The sequence below is a fragment of the Trachypithecus francoisi genome, unplaced genomic scaffold (assembly GCF_009764315.1).
Source record: "Trachypithecus francoisi isolate TF-2019V2 unplaced genomic scaffold, Tfra_2.0 Lachesis_group15, whole genome shotgun sequence".
NCBI classification, from domain to species: domain Eukaryota; kingdom Metazoa; phylum Chordata; class Mammalia; order Primates; family Cercopithecidae; genus Trachypithecus; species Trachypithecus francoisi.
The window spans coordinates 114385949-114404942 of NW_022681460.1; the positions used below are offsets into that span (position 1 = coordinate 114385949).

Sequence of the window (18994 nt, forward strand, 5' to 3'; positions counted from 1 at the left end):
CAAGCGAGCCGGGCGGGCCAGAGCGGCCAGGATGTGCGGCGGCGCCACTGCGTGGACGCGCCGGGCACTGCAGGCAGCGCAGGCTCCCGGCGCCAGGCCAACCCTGGCAGGCCGACCGGTCATTGCTTCAGGGCGCTACAGGAGCCTTGACAAACAGCCGATTAAGGGACGGGCAGAGGCTGAGCTCAGGCCAGCAGTAACCAGAGACAGCCGGTGCAACAATGCAGCAATACTGCAATAAATACCCATGTTTATTACAAGATAGAAATATTAAAAATTCCTTAGGCAAAAGGGCAACAGATTAAAGTATTTTCAGATCGCCAAATTCACAACAGCTTTGTCCAGACAATTTACATGAGTCCTGGCCTGTCCCAGCATGAGGCCATTGACCACCTGGCTTCTCTGCCAAGCCTGTGTCCAGGTACCAGCCGTGACACACAGCACCATAGTCCCTGCTGCATCTCAGCGGCCGGAGATCTCCCACACCAGGATCTCGTTGCAGGCGGCCGTGAAGAGCAGCCTGGCAGAGGGTGTAAACCTGCACAGGTGCACTGCATTGTTGTGGCCAGCAAAGTCCTGCGCAGTCCCCGTGGCACAGTCTACCAGCCTCAGCATGCACTCTGTGGGCAGATGGCGCAGGTGGGCCAGGGTCAGGGCCAGGCAGCACACAGAGGGCTCCCCCAAGCCACCCGGACTGTCCCCGCTGGACATGATGCTGCTCGGGGGAGCCAGTGCTACAAGGGCTCCTGGCTGTGTCCTCCACGTGCCACTGGGACTAGGGGGCCCATCACTGCCAGGCTGTCGGCCCGCAGCTGGGCCAGGTCCCTCCTTAAAAGTCGCTGCCACCCTGCATTCAAGCCCTGTGCTGGGCGTTGTGCCTGGTTCCTCACCTGCCTCATCATCTCCTGACCCCGGGACCCTCTCTAGGGCAGGTGTCCTCACCCCACCCCAGAGACGAGGAGCCCGGGCACAGGTGAGGCACCTGTCTTGGAGCAGGGCACCAGTCAGCCTACATGGCCCCCACCTAAGATGGGCCCAAACTACATCCACCAGTACTCACCAGCAAAGCCAACAGCCAGGAGGCGGGTCCCCGGGGACAGGCTCAGGGACATGGCAAAAAAGGGCAGTGGTATCTTCTCCACCACCTGTGGGCAGCCAGCGTGAGGCTCCAGGCCTGTGGGCTCAGGGCTCAGCCAGGTCCCACCCACCACGCTGGGTCCCTGGGGCTCTGGTGACAAGCAGCAGGTGTGTGTACCTGCTTCTGGGAGAGGTCGTAGATGATCACCTCCTTGTCAACGCCAGGGCCCACGTACATCAGCAGCGCCCCATCCCAGGGGCAGAAGGCAGCGAGGGAGGGCGGCAGGTGGCCCTGAGTTTGCAAAGGCACAGCATGCTGTGGTGGGGTGGACCGGCGCCAGCCCTACCCACAGTGCCAGGAGCATGCTTTACCTCCGTGGTGGCAAGCATTGGGAAACTCAACCAGTCCACGAGCTCACAGCGGTTCCGCAGCCAGTCAGAGGCCCAGACGCTGACCCGCTGGTCCCCACTGGCAGCCAGCCATAGGTCTGTGCCCTCCACCCCTAAGTCTTCACACTGGGAATGGAGTGGGTGAAGGCCGATATGTGCCTTCGGCCAAGATGGTACCTGCCCCCCCAGCACCCTGGCCCCTGCTCCCTGGCTCTTGGGGCTGCTTTACCTCTTTGCGTGTGACACAGATGGTAGAGATCGGGGCGCCCTGGTGGTCACTCAGCACACGGAAGGTCATCCCTGTGCGGGAGTGGCTCACAGCCACGAGCCCATCCCTGTCTCCAGAGAGGACAGTCTGACCTGGGACCACACCGTCACCCTGTGAGCCCCCAGCCCAGAGACTGGACCTGGGCCAGGTCAGGACAGCACCATCCCCCACACACCCAACTCCTCACCATCGGTAGAGAAGGTAACAGTGGTCAGCGCCACCGGGTGGGGATGCATCTTGAGCTCCATGGCCGTGCGGGAGACGCTGAAGATGCGCAGGGAGCCGTCGCCATAGCCTGCCGCTAGCCGCTGCTGCTCAGGGCGGCCACAGCACCGGGGGCTCCATGCGAGGCAGAGGCAGCTCTGGGGACCCACAGTGGGGAAACTCCAGCACTCATAGGGGTCTTGGGGACACACACTCAGGCCAGAGGGAGGATACAGCTGCCCCACCCACGCCAGGCCCCCTGCGAGCAGGCCCTCACCCCATCCCCAGCCTGGGCACTCCCCACACACCTGGTTCAGCACCTGGAACTGGATCACAAGCTCCATGCTGGCCAAGGCCCACACCCGCACACTCCCGTCCTCACTGCACGTGGCACAGTGGGACTCTCCGGGGCTGAAGACCACCTCGTTCACCTGAGGGAAGCCGTAGCTAGGCTGGGGGTGTTGGTCCCTCGGCAGGGGAAAGGGACACAGGCATTTCCTATTCCAGCCCCCAGGGCCGGGCTGTCCAAACCAGAGCATGTGCCTCTGGCCCCGGCCAACTCCACATGGCGAAAAGGAGCGGTTCCGGCCTCCCGTGTGTGTCCCTGCGCTATATCTGGGTGAGTCCAAATCAAAGCAAGCCTACTGGCCAGTCAAACCCGGTGGGATACCCAGGAGAAAGCTGTTTTGACGGCACCTCAAACACAGCAGTGTGGCCGTGTCCCTAGCAGGCTGCAGAACGAGGTCGAAAGAATAGACACTGCTGGTTGCAGCGAGCACGCCACACAGTCGCGTTTCTCCTCCCAAAACCGCTGCGTGCTGATCGGGGGGAAAGGCAGACGTGTCATTATGCAGGTGCCACTGACAGCTGGGACTGCTGGACTGGCAGAAAGGAAACACGGGTGCCACTCACTAGTGAGAGGAAGCGACGCAGCCGGCTCCAAATGTGGACTTTACGTGCAAGTGAGAACACGATGCACTTCATTAAGAAAATCAGTTCAGCCGGGCGCGGTGGCTCACGCCTGTGATCCCAACACTTTGCTAAGCCGAGGCGGGTGGATCACGAGCTCAGGAGATCGAGACCATCCTGGCTGACACGGTGAAACCCCATCTCTACTAAAAAATACAAAAAAAAAACTAGCCGGGCGAGGTGGCGGGCGCCTGTAGTCCCAACTATTCGGGAGGCTGAGGCAGGAGAATGGCGTGAACCCGGGAGGCGGAGCTTGCAGTGAGCCAAGATCATGCCACTGCACTCCAGCCTGGGCGATAAGAAACTCCGTCTCGGCGGATCACAAGGTCAGGAGATCGAGACCATCCTGGCTAACACGGTGAAACCCCGTCTCTACTAAAAATACAAAAAAAAAAAAAAAAAAACTAGCCGGGCGAGGTGGCGGTGCCTGTAGTCCCAGCTACTCGGGAGGCTGAGGCAGGAGAATGGCGTGAACCCGGGAGGCAGAGCTTGCAGTGAGCTGAGATCCGACCACTGCACTCCAGCCTGGGTGACAGAGCGAGACTCCGTCTCAAAAAAAAAAAAAAAAAAGAACTCCGTCTCCAAACAAACAAACAAACAAACAAAATCAGATCAGTTGAGCGATGAGGGACTGCAGGGACTCAGACCGGGACGTCTCAGTCTGTCTCCCCAGGAGGGGCCCTGCAAGGACATGGTGAAGTCCAGGCGCGGGCAGAACCACACAGGCGAGGCCCAAATTCCTTACGCTTCCACATCACAGGGAAGCCACCAGCGACCACAGGCTCAGGTCACGGACTCAGGACCCGAATTTCCCGGCCCTGGTGGGTGGACACACGCGTGAGCTACCCATACAACGGAACAGTATTTGGCCGTAAAGAGGTATGACTGGCTTGGCACACACAGCGGCCGGGATGATCCTGGAAACCACACTCGGGGAGAGAAGCAGGTGAGCCAGTTCCTACAGAACATCCTGAACGGGAAAATCCAGACACAGAAAGCCACTCAGTGGTTGCCAGGGGCTGGGGAGGCGGGAAACGGAGAGTGACCGAGGAACAGGCACACACGAGGTTTCCTCTGGTTCCACAGCTGCTGAATATGCTGAAACTCACCTACTGAAGTGCACAGAGCTCAGGCTCTGACAACCATACCTCAACAAACCTGCTGCCAGAAAGGTAAACAATGCTCACCCGTCTCACACTCCACTTCCTTTGCTGGCTATCGTCACCTTCAAATACTAAAGACAGGTGTCTAAAGAAAGCAGCGAGGGACAACTGGAAGATGGGACTCGGCATCAAGGAACAGTCGATGCCGTGGGGACCGGCTGACCACACGCAGAGCTCTGAGACCCACAGGAGGAAGCCCGTGGCCACAGCTGCTGGACCAACGCCACATCAGAAACCTGCTCCAGCAGGGGAAGGACTGGCACCTGTCCTGCTGCCCCCATTCAGCCCAGGAGGTCACCTCTCCTAAGGCTGCAGCTGGCGGGTGAGGGGGCGACATGGTGGCTGCCCCAACCCCATGAGGCCATGGAGCTTCCAGGCCAGGTGGTCCCAGAGAGGTGAGTGCTGTGTGCTTCTTGGAGACACGGCTCCAGCACCAGGAGGCTGCAGAACGGAGCTGGGCCTTACAGAACTGGACCCAACACCGACCAGAACCTGACCAGATCTGACCCAGAGAGCAGAACTTGACCCAGCAGCCACCCGGCCTCCTGACCTCTTGAGCCCACGAGACTGAGTCAGCAAAGCCAGTCTATGGGAGGTGCGGGGACAGACGATGTGGGGTTTTTAATCTTTTTTTCCCTTTGAGATGGAGTCTTGCTCTGACGCCCAGGCTGGAATGCAGTGATGCAGTCTTGGCTCACGGCAACCTCTGCCCGCCGGGTTCAAGTGATTCTCTTGCCTCAGCCTCCAGAGTAACTGGGATTACAGGTGTACATCAGGAGGCCCAGCTAATTTTTGTGTTTTTAGTAGAGACAGGGTTTCGCCATGTTGGCCAGGCTGGTCTCAAACTGCTGACCTCAGGTGATCCGCCTGCCTCGGCCTCCCAAAGTGCTGGGATTATGGGCGTGAGCCCCCACACCCGGATTAATGTGGTTTGACAATTAAAAAACAAAACAAAACAAAACAAAAAACGCAAAGCAAGAGCATGGGAAGGACGGTCTGAGAACACCTGCAAGGCCTGCCAGGCGGCTCCCTGATGCAGACACAACTGGGATGGCTCTGAGGGACGTGCACACCCAAGACCTCCCTCCTGTGAACCCCAAGGCGGCCGCTGTGAGCCAGTGACCACAGGATATGGAATAATCTGGGCTGGCGGAGATGGGGCCAGCAGGCAGGGAGGGCGCCAGGTTCGGCTGCCCTGCCTCCGTCCAGGCTGGAAGTCCCTCACCTTGCTCCTGTGGCCACTGATGAGACGTGTGCTAGTGCCCTCGGCCCAGCTGATGAACCAGAGTGTGCCCGCTCTGGTGCCCACAACGCCCATGTCCACGCTGTCATCAAAGCTGGCGCTCACCACAGCCCCGTCCAGCACCAGCTCGTGTTCCATGAACACAGAACTGGACCTGAGGGTGCAGGGGAGGAGAAGAGAGAACAGTGGGTCTCAAGGCTGACACCAAGAGCCAGCTGGGTCCCCAGCTGAGGCAGGGCCTTCAGCATTGCATCTTGGGACCTGGCTGTGCCCTCCCAGTGGAGGGAGAGAAAGCCCATGGAGCTGGGGCTTCTGGGCCCGTGCCCGTCTTCGATGGCAGCCAGCGAGGCCCAGGCCACACCCAAGCCTGTCCCTCGGAGGGGCTAGCAGACGGCTGGTCTGCAGGGCAGCCTAGCGGGGGGCACTGGCTGCAAGCCCCGGTCAGGAACACCAACACCCACCTGCAGCTGAAGCACATGGGGGTGAACGGCTCACCTGGCGCCTGAGCCCTTGCACCTCAGCTCCGACACAGCCCCCACAGCCCACAGGCGCAGCTGCCCTGTGCTGCCGCCGCTGACCAGTCGAGAGCTCGAACACAGCAACAGCCCTGGGGGCAGGAGGAGCCATGAGGGGCCACAGCCGCCCTCCCAGAGGCCCCGGTCACAAGGCTGCCCGGACGCCAGGGCTGCAGACGAGGCCTCTGCCCCAGTTCTGAGGATCCCAGGTTGGGGTCCTGAGGGCCACAGGGCTTCTGCAGGGCACTCACCAATGCCACCGTCGTCTGCCTCCCAGGACAGGAAGCAGCGGCCAGCACGCGCGTCCCAGACACAGACCTGGCCGGAGCTGGTGCCACAGTAGAGAAGGGGGGGTGCCCCGTAGCAGAGCGAGGTCAGCTCTCCAGCCCCCACCGTCTCTGGGACCTGCTCTCGATGCACCTGGCAGGGTACGAGTAGCCATGGGTCAGTGGTGTCCCGGGCCCCAGTCAGACTCCATCCCACAAAACGACCCCTGGGCCCAAACACCAAGCGGGTGACCTGGCACCTGAAGGCTGATGTCTGCCCCACATTGCTGCAGGAGCCAGAAGGTGACGGTGCCCTGGCCCACACAGGTGAGCTCGCCGGCGTCCCAGGGGTTAAAGGCCACGCCATGCACCGGCTCCGGGAGGCGGGTGGAGGACACAAGGTCATAGGTGGCCGTGCCCCACAAGGCAAGGGTGCGGCCGTCATGGTCCCCTGGGAAGGACATACAGCAGCTACGTCAGGTGCACAGGAGCAGCCCCCCGCCCCGGGTCTAGGGAAGCCCGTGGCCTCCACCCCCCCCGCCACTGACCCAATGTGACGAGAAGCCTGTCATCTGGTGAGAAGGCCAGGGCCAGCACAGTGGTGCTAGGGTGGGAAATGAGATGCTGGCAGAGGCCACCAGACACGTCCCAGACGCGGATCTGACAATGGGCAGTCGTGCTGCTGCGGCCGGAGGCAGAGGCCAAGACCTGGCAGGCAAGAGGGCATGCAGTGAGTGGGGAGTCTGTGGCCGGCTGGCCCCACCTCAGCTCTGCCAGCTCTGGCTGGAGTGGAGGCTGGGGTGACCATCTGCTCCGTCTGTGGTGGCGAGAGCCCGCACTGGTCCGGGAGCTTGGTTCTGCCAGGCACAGTGGTCCTGGGTGAGGATGAGGGCAACGTAGGCAGGCACCTGGGCACTGTGGCTGAGGGCCAGCGTGGAGATCTCCGCAGGGTGGCCGGGCCAGTGCTGCTGGGAGCCAGAGTGCAGGTCTTCCACCACCACCAGGCGGCCGCAAGTGTAGGCAAAGAAGCCTGTGAGGAGAGGGTGGGGCCTGGGGGTGGGGCCTGGCAGAGCCGCGGGGCGGGGCCAAGGAGTTAGCATCATCCCAGGCACAGGCGCGCCCTCCCCATCGCCGGCAGCCACAGTGCTTCCCAGGACCTGCGCTGGAGTGCCAGGAGGCGCTACCGGGATAACAGAGCCCCACATTGATGGCTGGCGCTCATTTGCCACCAGGGCCTGGCCTTGTGGGGGGGGGACAGCTGGACCACGTGCCGCGGCATCTTGGCTGGGGGTGGGGGTAAGCTCTCGGCCCCCACCTGTGTCCGGCCTCCAGACCATGTTGGCCCGCCCATTCCCGCTGTAGCCAACGACAGCCTTCAGACGCAGCCACTCACCGCTGGCGGGAGGCAGGGAAGTGCCCTGCAAGGAAGGACACCCGGATGCTGCTGGGGCCCAGCATGGCCACCTGGGCCCCAAAGCCTGCACATGGGAGGCTGCTTTGGGGCATACCCAGGCCAGCTGCAGAGGGCACCCAGGGGCACAGATGGGGAAGCAGGGGTGGGAGGTGTGGGCACTTGGTGTGCCAGGGCCAGGAGGGACACAGGCCCGTGGGGCTCTCAAGGAAAGGGCAGCTGCTGGATGAGAGGGAAAGGCGGGTCAGCAGGAGGCCACCACAGGGTCCCGTCTGGAGGCCGGCAGAGGGCAGGGGCGGGGGTGCGGGATGAAGGTGCCTCCGGGAGACAGGTGCTCGAAGGCCAGAGCATCCCCTTTGGAGTCCAAAAACAACCCTGAGGAGGTGCTGGGAGGCCCTGGGGGGGGCCTCTGTGCTTGCTGGGGAAAAAGAGGGCTCCCAGAAACCACTCCCCACCTTGGCAGAGTGGGGGCCGCGGCTGGCCCTGGCAGGTGTGAAGGCCTTGTAGGAAGCCGGGCAGGTGGTGCGTGGGGGCCCCGAATTCTTGGTGTCGCTGGTGCCTGGCAGGTTGGAGGCAGAGCCTGTGGCATCACACTGCCCTGCAGCTCTTCAGAGACCTCACACACTACACGCAGAGTCTCCCCACAAGGCCCTGGTCTACCACACAGTGAGAATGCACAGCGGGGCAGAGGCCGGGGCCACGGGCACACGGGCACAGGCAGGTGACCTCGCCTCTTCACACGGTGGACTCACCGACCGCCCTCAGGCCCCTGCACCGGCAACAGCATCCCTGCCCTGCCCTCCACTGCTCACAGGGTCGGCTGGGGGAATGGGGAGATATGGCAAGCCCCTGGGAGCCCACTGCCGCAGCCCAGGCCCCGTCTCCAGCCCTGCCGGCCTCCTCCTCCGTGAGCAGTGGCCCCTCAGGGTCACGGTTCTCCTCACAGGGTCCTTCCTCATCGGACGTGGTGAAGGTGCCTGGGCCCAATGAGGAGAGGAAAAGCTGCCCACATCCCCTGACTCCACTGTCCCACCTGATGAGCAGTGATGGTACCTGCACCCCAGAGCTGGACGTGCGTGAGTACCTGCTGCCACTGGGCTTGTGCCCTCAGACCCAAATCCCCCCACTCCCCCAGGACCCCTGCTGCTCACCATCGCCACCTTCGGGAGGCCTGGCACAAATGCCCAGCTGTGGTGGAGCTGCCTGAGATGGCATGGGGACCTGCTGCCGGGGGAGCTCGCTGGCCCTGGACGCAGCATCCTCTAGCTGTCCTGTGCCCAGGCCTGGGGAATAAGCAGCCCTGTGATGTCTGGGGAGGAAGAGGAAGGGCCGCTGGGAAGACACAGGACCAGCCCCAGAGTCAGCGCAGCGCCTGCCCCGCTGCTGAACGCAGCCACTCACCTGCCTCGCAGGCCGGGGAGGGCTCAGGGACGCTTTGGTCGCTGGAGAGGGAGGAGAGAGGGTTTCAGGAGGGCCTGGGGGGCCTAAGCAGACACAGCTGAGAGTAGGCACTTGCCTCTCAGTAGTGGCCAGGATATCCCAGAGAAAGATGGCATCCCCTGCGCTGAGGACCTGCTGCTGGTCAGGAGAGAAGGTCACAGCCTGCACAGGCTCCGAGTGGCCGATGTACACCTAGAGGTAGCGGCGTCACATGCAGGGACCCTGAGGCAGGGCATGGATGCTGCCGTGTGCCAGCCCCTGGGGGCAGTGAGCCCCACACAGCGTGAGACCCCGGAGGCACAGGGGGTCCTTGGGGGGTCACTCTTACCTCTCACCTTCTGTTCTCCCTGCCCCACCCACACCTGCAGGGGTCTCCCGGGCCACCTGAGGAGGTTTTCCTGATGGCCAAAGCCACCTGCCTCCCCACACACACCTGGGGGCCTGAGCTGGCCTGTGTCGTGTAGTCCCACACCTTGACCGCCCGGCCAGCGGCCATCAGCAGGAAGCGGGCATCCTCACTCAGCATCAAGGAGGAGCAGGGCTCAGGGTGGACACCAGGCAGCTGGAACACAGTGCTCTTGGGAAATGCCGTGTCTCAGGAAAGCGGCTGGCAGCCTGAGGCCTCCCTTCGTTGCAGGTGTGGTGATGGCCCCCCACCCAGCTGGAGGGGCTGCAGGCACAGAGGCCGGGCCTGGACAGCACAGGGAGGGCCAGGTCAGCGGGCTGCAGCCCTAAGGCTCACCTCCCGGATGATGTGGCCTGACGCAGCATCCAGCACCACGACTCTGTTGGATGAGGTGGACACCAGCAGGTGGCCCAGGGCTGCAGGGCCAAAGCACACAGCCACGGCTGAGTCCAGGCGGCTGCTGGCCAGGTCCAGAGTGCCGATGCTGACTCGCAGCAGCTGGGGTAGCGGCAAGTGGCCGACAGTCAGGTCCCCAGGCAGAGCTGGTGCCACCCAGGGCCAGGCTTGGGAGGGAGGCCCCGGGGACACTCACTCAGCACCCAGGCAGCACCTGCCCTATACAGGAACCTGGCCGCACCTGGACCCCACATGGCTGATGTGTACTGTGACAGGAGACGGGACAGGGCCTAGGTCCTGCTTGAGTGACCGTGACCTCCCTCCTGCCCCTGCAGCCAGCCTCTCATGGCCCAGTCTCCCTGGACCCAGGAGGGCTGCAGACTCACCTCGTCCAGGGAGGACGAGCCCATGACTGTCACTGTGTGCCTGGAGGGTCCCACGAAGGCCAGCAGGCGGCCATCCCTGCTGACTGCCAGAGTGCTGGGGCTCGGGGGGGCATCCGGCCATACCATGTCCGCTGTGGCCACATGGGGCGGGGCAAGGGTCAGCTCGGGGGGAGGGAGCGCCAGGGTACACGTGGCCAGGGCCCAAAGAGGCCGCTGCCCCTGCCCACACTTTCGGGAAACACCAGCCCAGGAGCACAGATGCGTCACAGTGGCAGAGGAAGGCCAAGGTGGCAGTGGGCGCCAGGCGCTGCCGGGGAGCTGGGAATCCCTGTGGGCCAGCAGTGGTCACAAGTGACCACTCAGGTGGCCCAAGTTATGGTGGCCGCAGGACAGGTCAGGTGCCCGTGGCTGGGTCTGACCCCAGCTGCTGACCTGGAGCTTGGGTTGCCTGCCTCCTCCTGGGCACAGACCCAGGCTGACCTCGGGCCTTGGGGGACGGCCAACGCTAAACCACAATCTCAGGGCCTTGACAAGGTGACTGAGGCAGCCGTGCCGCCCCACAGGACCCAGCCAGTGGACCAGGAAACCGGCCTGTGTGTCGAGGTGTTGGCCTGCACCAGACCCAGGCCTCTCCCGCCTGGAGGAGTCCCCTGGGGCAGCTGCGGGGGGCCCAACCTGCCACTCGGAGGACATGCCACTGGGGGTCGGCACAGTTGTACTGGGCCAGGGAGCCCTGGGAGCAGGAGCTGAAGAGCAGGCGGCCGTCAGGGGTGGCGGTCAGGCCGGTGATGGCTCCTTGGTGGCACCTGCAGTACACACAGGGACCCCGCTGGCCCCAGTCCCAAAGCCCAACTAGGACGTGAAGCCCCAAGAACCACAGGATCCCTTGACCTCCAGCCAACCAGCCTGGCCACAGAAGTCCCCGTGGGGCAGCAAAGGGTGGGGCTCCGGCTGGCGCTGGCCATCCTGCACACGACCCCCGCCTGGCCACCCCAGCTTCCACCGCGGGGTCTCTGTGGGGCTGGTGGCCGGCTGGGCACTTACGTGTGTTCCACCAGGACCTCAGCGGCCTCCAGGCTGAAGGAGCGCACGGTCCCACTGCTAAAGCCGCAGAAGAAGGTCGGCCTTGTGGGGTGGAAGGTGACAGTGCACGGGGCCTCCTCTGACGATGTGAAGTCATATAGCTGTGGGACGGGGGCCGTGCTGAGGGGAGGGCAGGGATCACAAGGGCCCAAAGGCTCTCCAGGAGGCCCAAACCCACAAGGCCAACACAGCCTGGAAAGACCAAGTCCCTATAGGCTCCCTCACCCCTGTTGACAAACCCCCGCTTCACGACCTCCTGGCCTTCCCTGCCGCACTGCTCCTGCCAACCCCACCTGCTGCAGGGTAGCCAGGTCCCAGATGCGGACAGTGCGGTCCTGGGACACGGTGGCCAGCTGTCCCCGCCTCTGCTCCGTGGCGAGGGCCAGCACTGGGGCGGTGTGGGAGCGAGCCAGCATGTGGTACACCCGGGACGGCGTGTCCAGGAAGCCCAGGTGGCCCGAGGAGGTGGTGGACAGCACACGGAGGCCGTCGGGGCTGACACAGACTGAGCTGACGGGGCCCTCGTGCTCTGTGGGTGGGGCGGGGTCAGGGACCTCCCAGGGTCACCCCGGGGTGAGCGGCATGCCAGAGCCAACCCTGGGCAGCCACTGCTCAGGCTTCAGGTCCCCAAGACCTCAGCAAATGCACTCCCTGCTGCTCAAAGTCCCAGGCTCCACATGGCTGCAAGATACAGCTCCCTTGAGACCACCACTCGGAGGCTAGGCAGGACCCAGGCTGAGAGGCTTCGCCCACTACCCATGACCCACCAAGCCCTTCTGTGAGGCTGCCCTGTGGGCCGCCCTGGCATCAGCCGCCCCAGGGCTCAGGACACGTCGCTTGGCCCCGTGGCTCCCTGTGCAGCCAAGAGCCAGGGCGGCTGACAGCAGAGCCCCAGGGACTTGGCCTTCCCTGCCCCAGCATCCAGGCGAGGCTCTCCCCGAGTTGGAAGAGCATGCCTACAACCTCACCTGCCTCCAGGAGCACCGAGGAAAAGTCCAGGGGCCAGAGCCGCAAGTAGCCATCCGCAGAACCCACAGCACACACGGCCGGAGAGACACTGAGGCTGCTGATGGCAATGCCGGGGCCTGGGGGCGGGGAGCGTCAGTGCCTCAGTGTCCCTGCCACCCTCGCCACATGGCAGGAGCCCTCTTACCTGTGCTGAAGGTCTGCTTCTGCCGGTGGGGGCCGCCCGGAGTCTGTGTGGGGAGCAGGCAGCGGGCATGCCGCACGACCATGCACTGACAGTCGATCTCCAAGATGTGGCCGCTGCGGCTGCACACAAAGCTGCCCAAGAAGGCAACAGGGAAGGTGAGGCCCTCAGGGTACCAGGCACCAGGGCGCCCACGCTGGGGCAGGCTGTGGGGAAGGGCAGGGGCTCACAGCATGGCAGCCGAGGGCTCCGGGCAGCCGTCCTGGGCCTGCTTGAAGGCGAGGTCGGTGAACTGCAGCACGTGGTGCTCCCCCAGGTCCACGGGGCAGGAACGCAGCGCCCCGCCACGCAGCCGCCAGAGCCGCACGCTGCCCTGCCCACACGACGCCATCCTGCGAGGAATGAGAACTGAGCACCGCAGCAGCCTGCAGTGCCCTGACCCGCCAGGAGACGTGATGCACAACCAAGGCTGGGAACGACGGTCCCCGAGCCAGGGGGTGGTGCTCGGGCCCCAGTCCCCACTCCGGGCCCAGACCCTCTCCCAGCATCGTGGATGGGCGGCTGCATCACCTGGTTTCATCAAAAAAGGTGACCCGGAAGGCCTGGACGTCAAAGTCAGTGTGCGCCTTTGCCAGAACGACCACCTCGCCACCGCGGCCCACCTGGCCGGTGCCCCAGGCCACCACCATCTGCAACAAGCCCCGGCTGAGCCCGCACAGCAGAGCGTCAGTGCCGCCCTGATTCTGCGAGGCCCAGCTGAGCCCCGCCTGGAGGTGGCTTTTCTTTCACGCAGACACCAGCCTCTGAGCGTGCGGCTGCGGAGGGTGGAAGGAAACCAGCCCCTTCATCTTCTCGCCCTGACGTGTGGCAGCTTTGGGACGACTACAGAGACCCATGATGCTGAGTGCTGCATCCCATCCACAGAGAAGTAAAAACCCACCCACAAGCCGGAAGGCAGATAAAAAGCAGCTCGTGGCCGGGCACAGGGGCTCACGCCTGTGATCCCAGCACTTTGGGGGGCTTGAGGTAGGAGGACTGCTTGAGCCCTGCAGTTTGAGACCAGCCTGGGCAATGCAACGAAACCCCATCTCTACAAACAGTTAAAGAAAGAAAACGTTAGCCAGGTGCAGCGGCACGCGCCTGTGGCCTAGCTCCCTGGGAAGCTGAGGCAGGAAGATGGCTTGAGTCCATCTCTGGCAGGGAGGTCAGGGAGGGGTCGAGGCTGCAGGGAGCTATGATTGCACCACTGCATTCCAGCCTAGGTGACAGAACAAGGCCCTCCCTCAAAAAAAAGTGTTTTAAAAAAGTGCCCCCACCGAGACGCCAGGTGATTTGGCTGTGTGGACGTGCCACTGATGCCCAAGCGTGGGTAGCTGCAGGGGCTCTGCCATGTGAAAATCTCATAACCTCATCACCAGCAGAGAGAACGAAGCAAGGTGTATAAATGTTGACTTAAACCGACTTCAATGGCCGATAAACCAAGACATGTGAGAAATGTGAGCTGCTGGTGGTGCTTTCTGTATAGAGCAGGGGGGCGGCATGAACACCAGAGTGCACAGAGCCCCACCACAGGGAGGACAGAGAGCAGGGACCCAGGATCACACGAGGTGGAGTTTCAGAAAACCAAGACCCTTCAAGCTGCCCGTGTGCATCAGGACGGCCCCCCCGGCCCCCAACCCCCGGCCAGGGCCCTGTTACCGTCCTCCCGTGGCGGTCCTTGCCAACCCCGCAGAGAAGGGCCCCACTGTCAGAGAAGCTGTGAACAGAGAGGAGGTGGTCAGTGTCGCCTGGGCTGACCCCCATCCCCTGCGTGGGGCACACCTGTGCCCACCTGAGGGAGCAGACGACACGCACTGGGCTCTGGAACAGGCACAGGCACCGCCCGGTCTGGAAGTCCCAGAGCCGCATCACACTGGGGGTCCTTGCCTGGGCCGAGGCCAATAGTGAGCTGCTGCCATCCAGCGCCAGGGCGGACACCTAGGAGGCAGAAGGGTGAGGGAGGGTGCAGGGGCTGCAGGTGCGAGCCGCCCTGGGCCCGGGCAGCACCCACCTTGTCTGTGTGGCCGAGGAAGAAGCGCTGCTGCCCCGTGTCCACGAGCAGGACGACAATGACCGCATGGCAGGGGTATACAACAGCCGTCCCATCCGGTGTCCACAGGGCCTGGCACAAGGGGGCAGGGAGCTTAGGACTGGTGCTATGCCAGGCCCCTCCTGGCTGCTGGGAGGTCAGCTTCACCTCAGGCCTGGCACACACACCTGGGCACACAGCCATCCAGGGGCAAGAGAAAACACCCTGCACACACTACATACACGAGTCACAGGCGGCAGATGTCAAAAGAACAGCTGGAACACGCAAGCAGGCACGTGTACACACATGCACAGACGCCTGTCCTCTAAGCCCCGCCTCCAGTGCAAGAAACTCCGGGGTGGGGATAACAAAAAGCCAAAGGGCCCCCAAATACTCCGAGCAGGCACCCAGCAGGGCCTGACAAGGGCCCAAGGCCACTGGGGCAGAGGGGAAGGCCACCTCCTCTGCCATGAGGCTCCTCTCCTAGAAGTCCCTTGCTACCCATCAGGGACCCACAGGTTGTGCCCACAGCCTGGCCCCCCGCTGCTGGTCTGGACCATCAGAGCTCCAAAGATGTGAGAGTTCTGGGTCTTCGCGGGGAGCACTTAGCCCAGCCAGTGAGTAAGAGATGCCCGTGACCCTGAGAGCCCCCTGGTACCAGGAGGTGACAGCAGCTGTGGGTGGGGCAGACGCCTGAGCACGCAGGAAGCAGCAGTCTGCAGGGGGACGGGACCGCTGTGCCGAGGGGGCTCAGGAGCCCACACAGCCACCACAGGACACAGGTCTCTCATTTCTCCCCGTCCCATATCAGCGCTCAGGGCAGCCAACAGGAGCTGCCCTGGACACAGCCCAGGAGCCTCACCTGTCTGGTGCTATGGCCCCCAAAGCCGATGACGCCCTTCAGCCTCAGGACAGGGTCCGGGAGGAAGCGCTGAAACCGCCATTCACATCAAGGCCCTGGAAGGCTCAGCCAGGCCCCCAGAACGCCCCTGACCAACTCTGGGCCCCACCAACCCCTAACTGGGTCCTGCCTCTCAAGAAGACTGCCCTGGTCCTGGGTAGCTCCTGTTGGTATGCTAGGGAGGAAGCTGGGACTCCGGCTGCACTGCCAGACCTTCCAGGGTCCCCCACAGACCACCTGGGGCTGGGGCACTGGGGGTGAGCAGAAGCCCTTCCTTACTCTTTGTGGACAGAGATTCTTCCCCAAAGCTGCCTCCCGCCAGCCTCAGGAGGCTGAATCAGAGACCGTCAGAGACACATTCGTCCTGAATGCATCTCGTGGCAGGCTACCAGCTGCCCCGGCCCACACGTCACCGGACCCCGCCTGCTGTGGGATGATGGGCACTCACCTTGCAGGAGCCAGCGTCCTCAAGGGCCACAGGCACCTCAGTCGACTCGTGAGTCAATACATGGGTGCCGGCAGCAGCCGTGTGGACGTCAGAGGCCTTCACCTGGGCCCAGGGCTCAAGGCTATGGAAACCGGGGCCATCCGTGTTGGAGGCCTCTGAGCGCTCTTGGGACAGGCTGATCTCCGGGAAGGGCTTGGGTGCCAAGGGGGCCTGGCCGGACTATTGGGGGACAAGTGCCTATCAGTGCCCTGGGCCGTCACGCCCCAACCCCATCTCAGAGGACGAAGGGGATACTCACGGCTGTGGGGCTGGGTATCTGGAACACTGGAGACACACTGAATCGCACAGGTTTGCTGGAGGCCACTGGGCAAGGGAGAGGCTGTGGCCCCGGCCCCGGGAGGACTACAACAGAGCAAAGACCCCCAGTGACCCAGGGGTGAGCTACGCAGACCCCTGGTGAAGGTGACGCCTGGGGAGGAGCAGCAAGTGGCCCAGCCTCACAGGCTCTGCAGGACCCACAGCCAGCATCCCACTTCCACCCTAGGCCCTGAAACCCTCCTCTTCCAGCTAGAAAGCTTGGGGGCCCCAGGTACCCCTCACACAGACCTCCCACCCATGTGGTTCTGGGAGCTCGGACAACCTACAGCCTTCCCTGGGTCCCTGCACCAGCTGCAGCCAGCACACCACTGGGTCCTTTCCCAGCCCTCCCCTCTCCTACCAAGCCCCACGCACCCTACAGGCCTTAACCTGGGTCCCGGCTGACCCCACAGGCCCACCTGCCTCAGGAGGTGAACAGCTCTTCTCAATCGGCTTGGAAGGCACTTTCAAGCTGTCGCTTGGAAACCTTGGCAGGCAGAGGGAGAGTCAGCGTCTGGGGTCCCAAGGGCCACCTACCCTCCCACCACCGAGGCCGCCGTGGAAAAAAGCAGAACCACTCACCGGACATGGACGTAGCGGTCATGCCAGCTCTCTCCCTTGGGCACAGGGAAAGCCATTTCCCGAGGCATAGGAGTGACGGGCAGCTTTGCCCCCGGGGCCCCAGAGATGGCTACAAGGAACAGGGTTGTTCCAGGTCAAGGGAGGCTGTTTGGTCACCTGAGCACGGGGCACCTGCCAAAGCACTCCATACCACCAGCCCAGCCACCACCCCCCGCCGGCTGCCTCCGGGGTGGGGTTCTGGCCAGAGCTCAGAGACAGCACAGCTTGAGTACTGTACTTTCCCAAGCATCCTGGACCATGACCGGTGAGGGGCCTCTCCAGGGCTGACAGCATGGGTGAGACGTGGAGTGGGGAGCACAGGTGCGGCCCTCACCAGGCTCAAAGCACAGGTCGCTAGTGTAAAGGTTCCTGACTAGCAGGCTGGCGCACAGCCTGACGCTCTTGAGATGGCCGTAGCGACGGTTCAGGTAAACCAGGAGAATGTCCTGCAGGTCGAGCTGCAGGCAGGTCCAGCGGGCTCCATGGGGGACCAAACCCACCAGATCTGCAGGACAGGCACTCAGGGTCAGCACCCACCCTCCTGACAACCCGACTCCCAGAACTGTGAGCTTGCGCCCCCGCCAGGTTGTCCCCCAGGCCACAGAGGAGCCTCACTGGGCCGGCACCAGCTCTCTCCAGCCGCCTGTCCTGGACCATCCACACCCCATCTCAGTGTCACCTGTCTGGGGTGTCCTGGCCTCCAGGATGAAGGGAAACTGGAGCCGCGTGGCCGTAGATTTAAACTCCTTGAAGAGGTTGGAGAAAGACACACGGATGACCTGGTTGTCCTGTGGGAACGGAGCAGGGCCTTGAGGAGACGGGACGCAGGGGTGCTGGGGCTCCCATGCAGCCCCCAGCCGCGGGCTCTGTACCTCGGTGGACACCTCCAAGTGGATGACGAAGTGCTTGCTGGGCAGGGGCCGAAAGAGCACGTACAGGTACCGCCCGGTCAGCCCCAGGGACTGGGTGCTGTTCTTAGGCAGCTGAATGTAGTTGGCGGCAGGGACTGAGCCCCGAATGCGATACACGGCGCCCTTCAGGGTCTTGTCCTGGAGAAGCGGGAGCCCGCGTCACCGACGGCACCCAGGAGAAGTGCAGCGGGGGCGAGGCGGCCCTCGGGGGTGGGGCCGTTCTCCCAGGGGCAGGGCAGGGGTGTGGGCTCCGGGCGACCCCGGCCACCTACCGTCACCACGGCCACGTCCCCCTGCTTGGCCGAGCGCTTCCACTCGTCCACCCGGAAGTGTCTGAAGACGTTGAGGAACGGGTGCTGCCAGGCTGCGGGGAGCGGGCGGCGGGCGTCAGGGGACCCGGGCACGCAAGCCGAAGCCACTGCGGGGCCGGGCCGGGCCTCGGGGACCAGGCAGGAGCCCGCGGGGCCAGGGCGCTCCGCGCCTTCCCCGGCGACGCCAACGTCAGCGAGGCGGGCGGGACGAGTCCGGGCGCCCGAGGGAAGCCAAGCTCCGGGAGCCGGAGGGTGGGCGCCCGGCAGGCGGTACCCTGCCCGAGCGGGGACTCTGGCCTCGAGGCCTAGGCGGGGGCCCTGAGCGCCCCGGCCGCCGACCCTGGACCCCGGAACCCCGGAACCCGGGACCTGAGCCCGCCGCGCGCTACCTCGGGCCATGGCGCCGCTCGAGCTTCCCGCCTTAGCGTCCGCGCGGCCAGCGCGGGACCTGCGGCGCGGCGCCTGGCAACGGCTGCCTGACAACGGTGCGACTTCCGCCATCACTTCCGCCGTCATGGCGGCACCCTGGCCACGTGATCTCCCCCTTGTAAGCACCCCGCTCACGTCGGCAGCCTCCAGGGTTGCTCCGGCAGCTGACCCCGCTGCCCTTTGCCCCGCGGGCCTCCCGAGGCAGCCCCGTGTTAGCCCGACCGGCTTCGAAGCCCGGGCGGGTTGCGGACCCTCCCCCGTGCCCACCTGTCAGCGCCTCGGCCGGGGCTCCTGCCGCGTGCAAGCAGCAAGGCGAGGTCGCACTGAGGCCTGGCCATGCCACGGACAGCCGGGCCTCACCCTGCTGCTCTCTCGCCGTCCAGAGGCCCCTGGTCCACACCTGGGTACCCTGGGTCCTGACTCAGGTGGGCTGGGTCACCCCAGCTCATCAGGGAAGGTAGTGCCGGCGCCCGCGGAGTGCCTGGTTCCCGTGCTCGTCCTGGCAGGTTCCCCACGCACTCCTTCGCTCAGTGTCCCACGGCCGGGCCCGCGGATTCAGAATGGGGCCTGGCGTTCTGAGA

The 18994-nt window shown here is 64.1% G+C and overlaps 1 protein-coding gene across 6 annotated transcripts; it reads right to left on the bottom strand.

Annotated features, from left to right (window-relative positions):
- Positions 1 to 233: 233 nt before the first annotated feature.
- Positions 234 to 18515, bottom strand: WDR90 (WD repeat domain 90). 6 transcript variants are annotated; one of them, XM_033236368.1, is made up of 41 exons: positions 18374 to 18515; positions 17946 to 18037; positions 17635 to 17811; positions 17442 to 17550; positions 17097 to 17267; positions 16724 to 16832; positions 16561 to 16628; positions 16083 to 16186; positions 15785 to 16003; positions 15298 to 15366; positions 14418 to 14528; positions 14199 to 14344; positions 14066 to 14123; positions 12938 to 13056; positions 12598 to 12759; positions 12371 to 12501; positions 12186 to 12302; positions 11511 to 11746; positions 11179 to 11318; positions 10810 to 10940; positions 10135 to 10265; positions 9689 to 9850; positions 9380 to 9508; positions 9023 to 9138; positions 8908 to 8948; positions 8658 to 8789; positions 7962 to 8065; positions 7411 to 7513; positions 7004 to 7125; positions 6644 to 6803; positions 6356 to 6546; positions 6081 to 6249; positions 5810 to 5921; positions 5297 to 5468; positions 2248 to 2370; positions 1923 to 2097; positions 1697 to 1827; positions 1450 to 1626; positions 1256 to 1375; positions 1061 to 1145; positions 234 to 620 (listed from the first exon to the last, which is right to left on the bottom strand). In XM_033236368.1, the coding sequence occupies exons 1-41, from the start codon at positions 18498 to 18500 to the stop codon at positions 463 to 465; spliced, it is 5409 nt and encodes a 1802-aa protein (XP_033092259.1). In that variant the 5' UTR covers positions 18501 to 18515; the 3' UTR covers positions 234 to 462. The 6 variants fall into 6 exon arrangements, 4 of the variants coding, with proteins under 4 accessions (XP_033092259.1, XP_033092257.1, XP_033092258.1 ...); XM_033236366.1 differs by having other exon boundaries at positions 1450 to 1593; positions 17946 to 18515; XM_033236367.1 differs by having other exon boundaries at positions 1256 to 1261; positions 17946 to 18515.
- Positions 18516 to 18994: the final 479 nt, after the last annotated feature.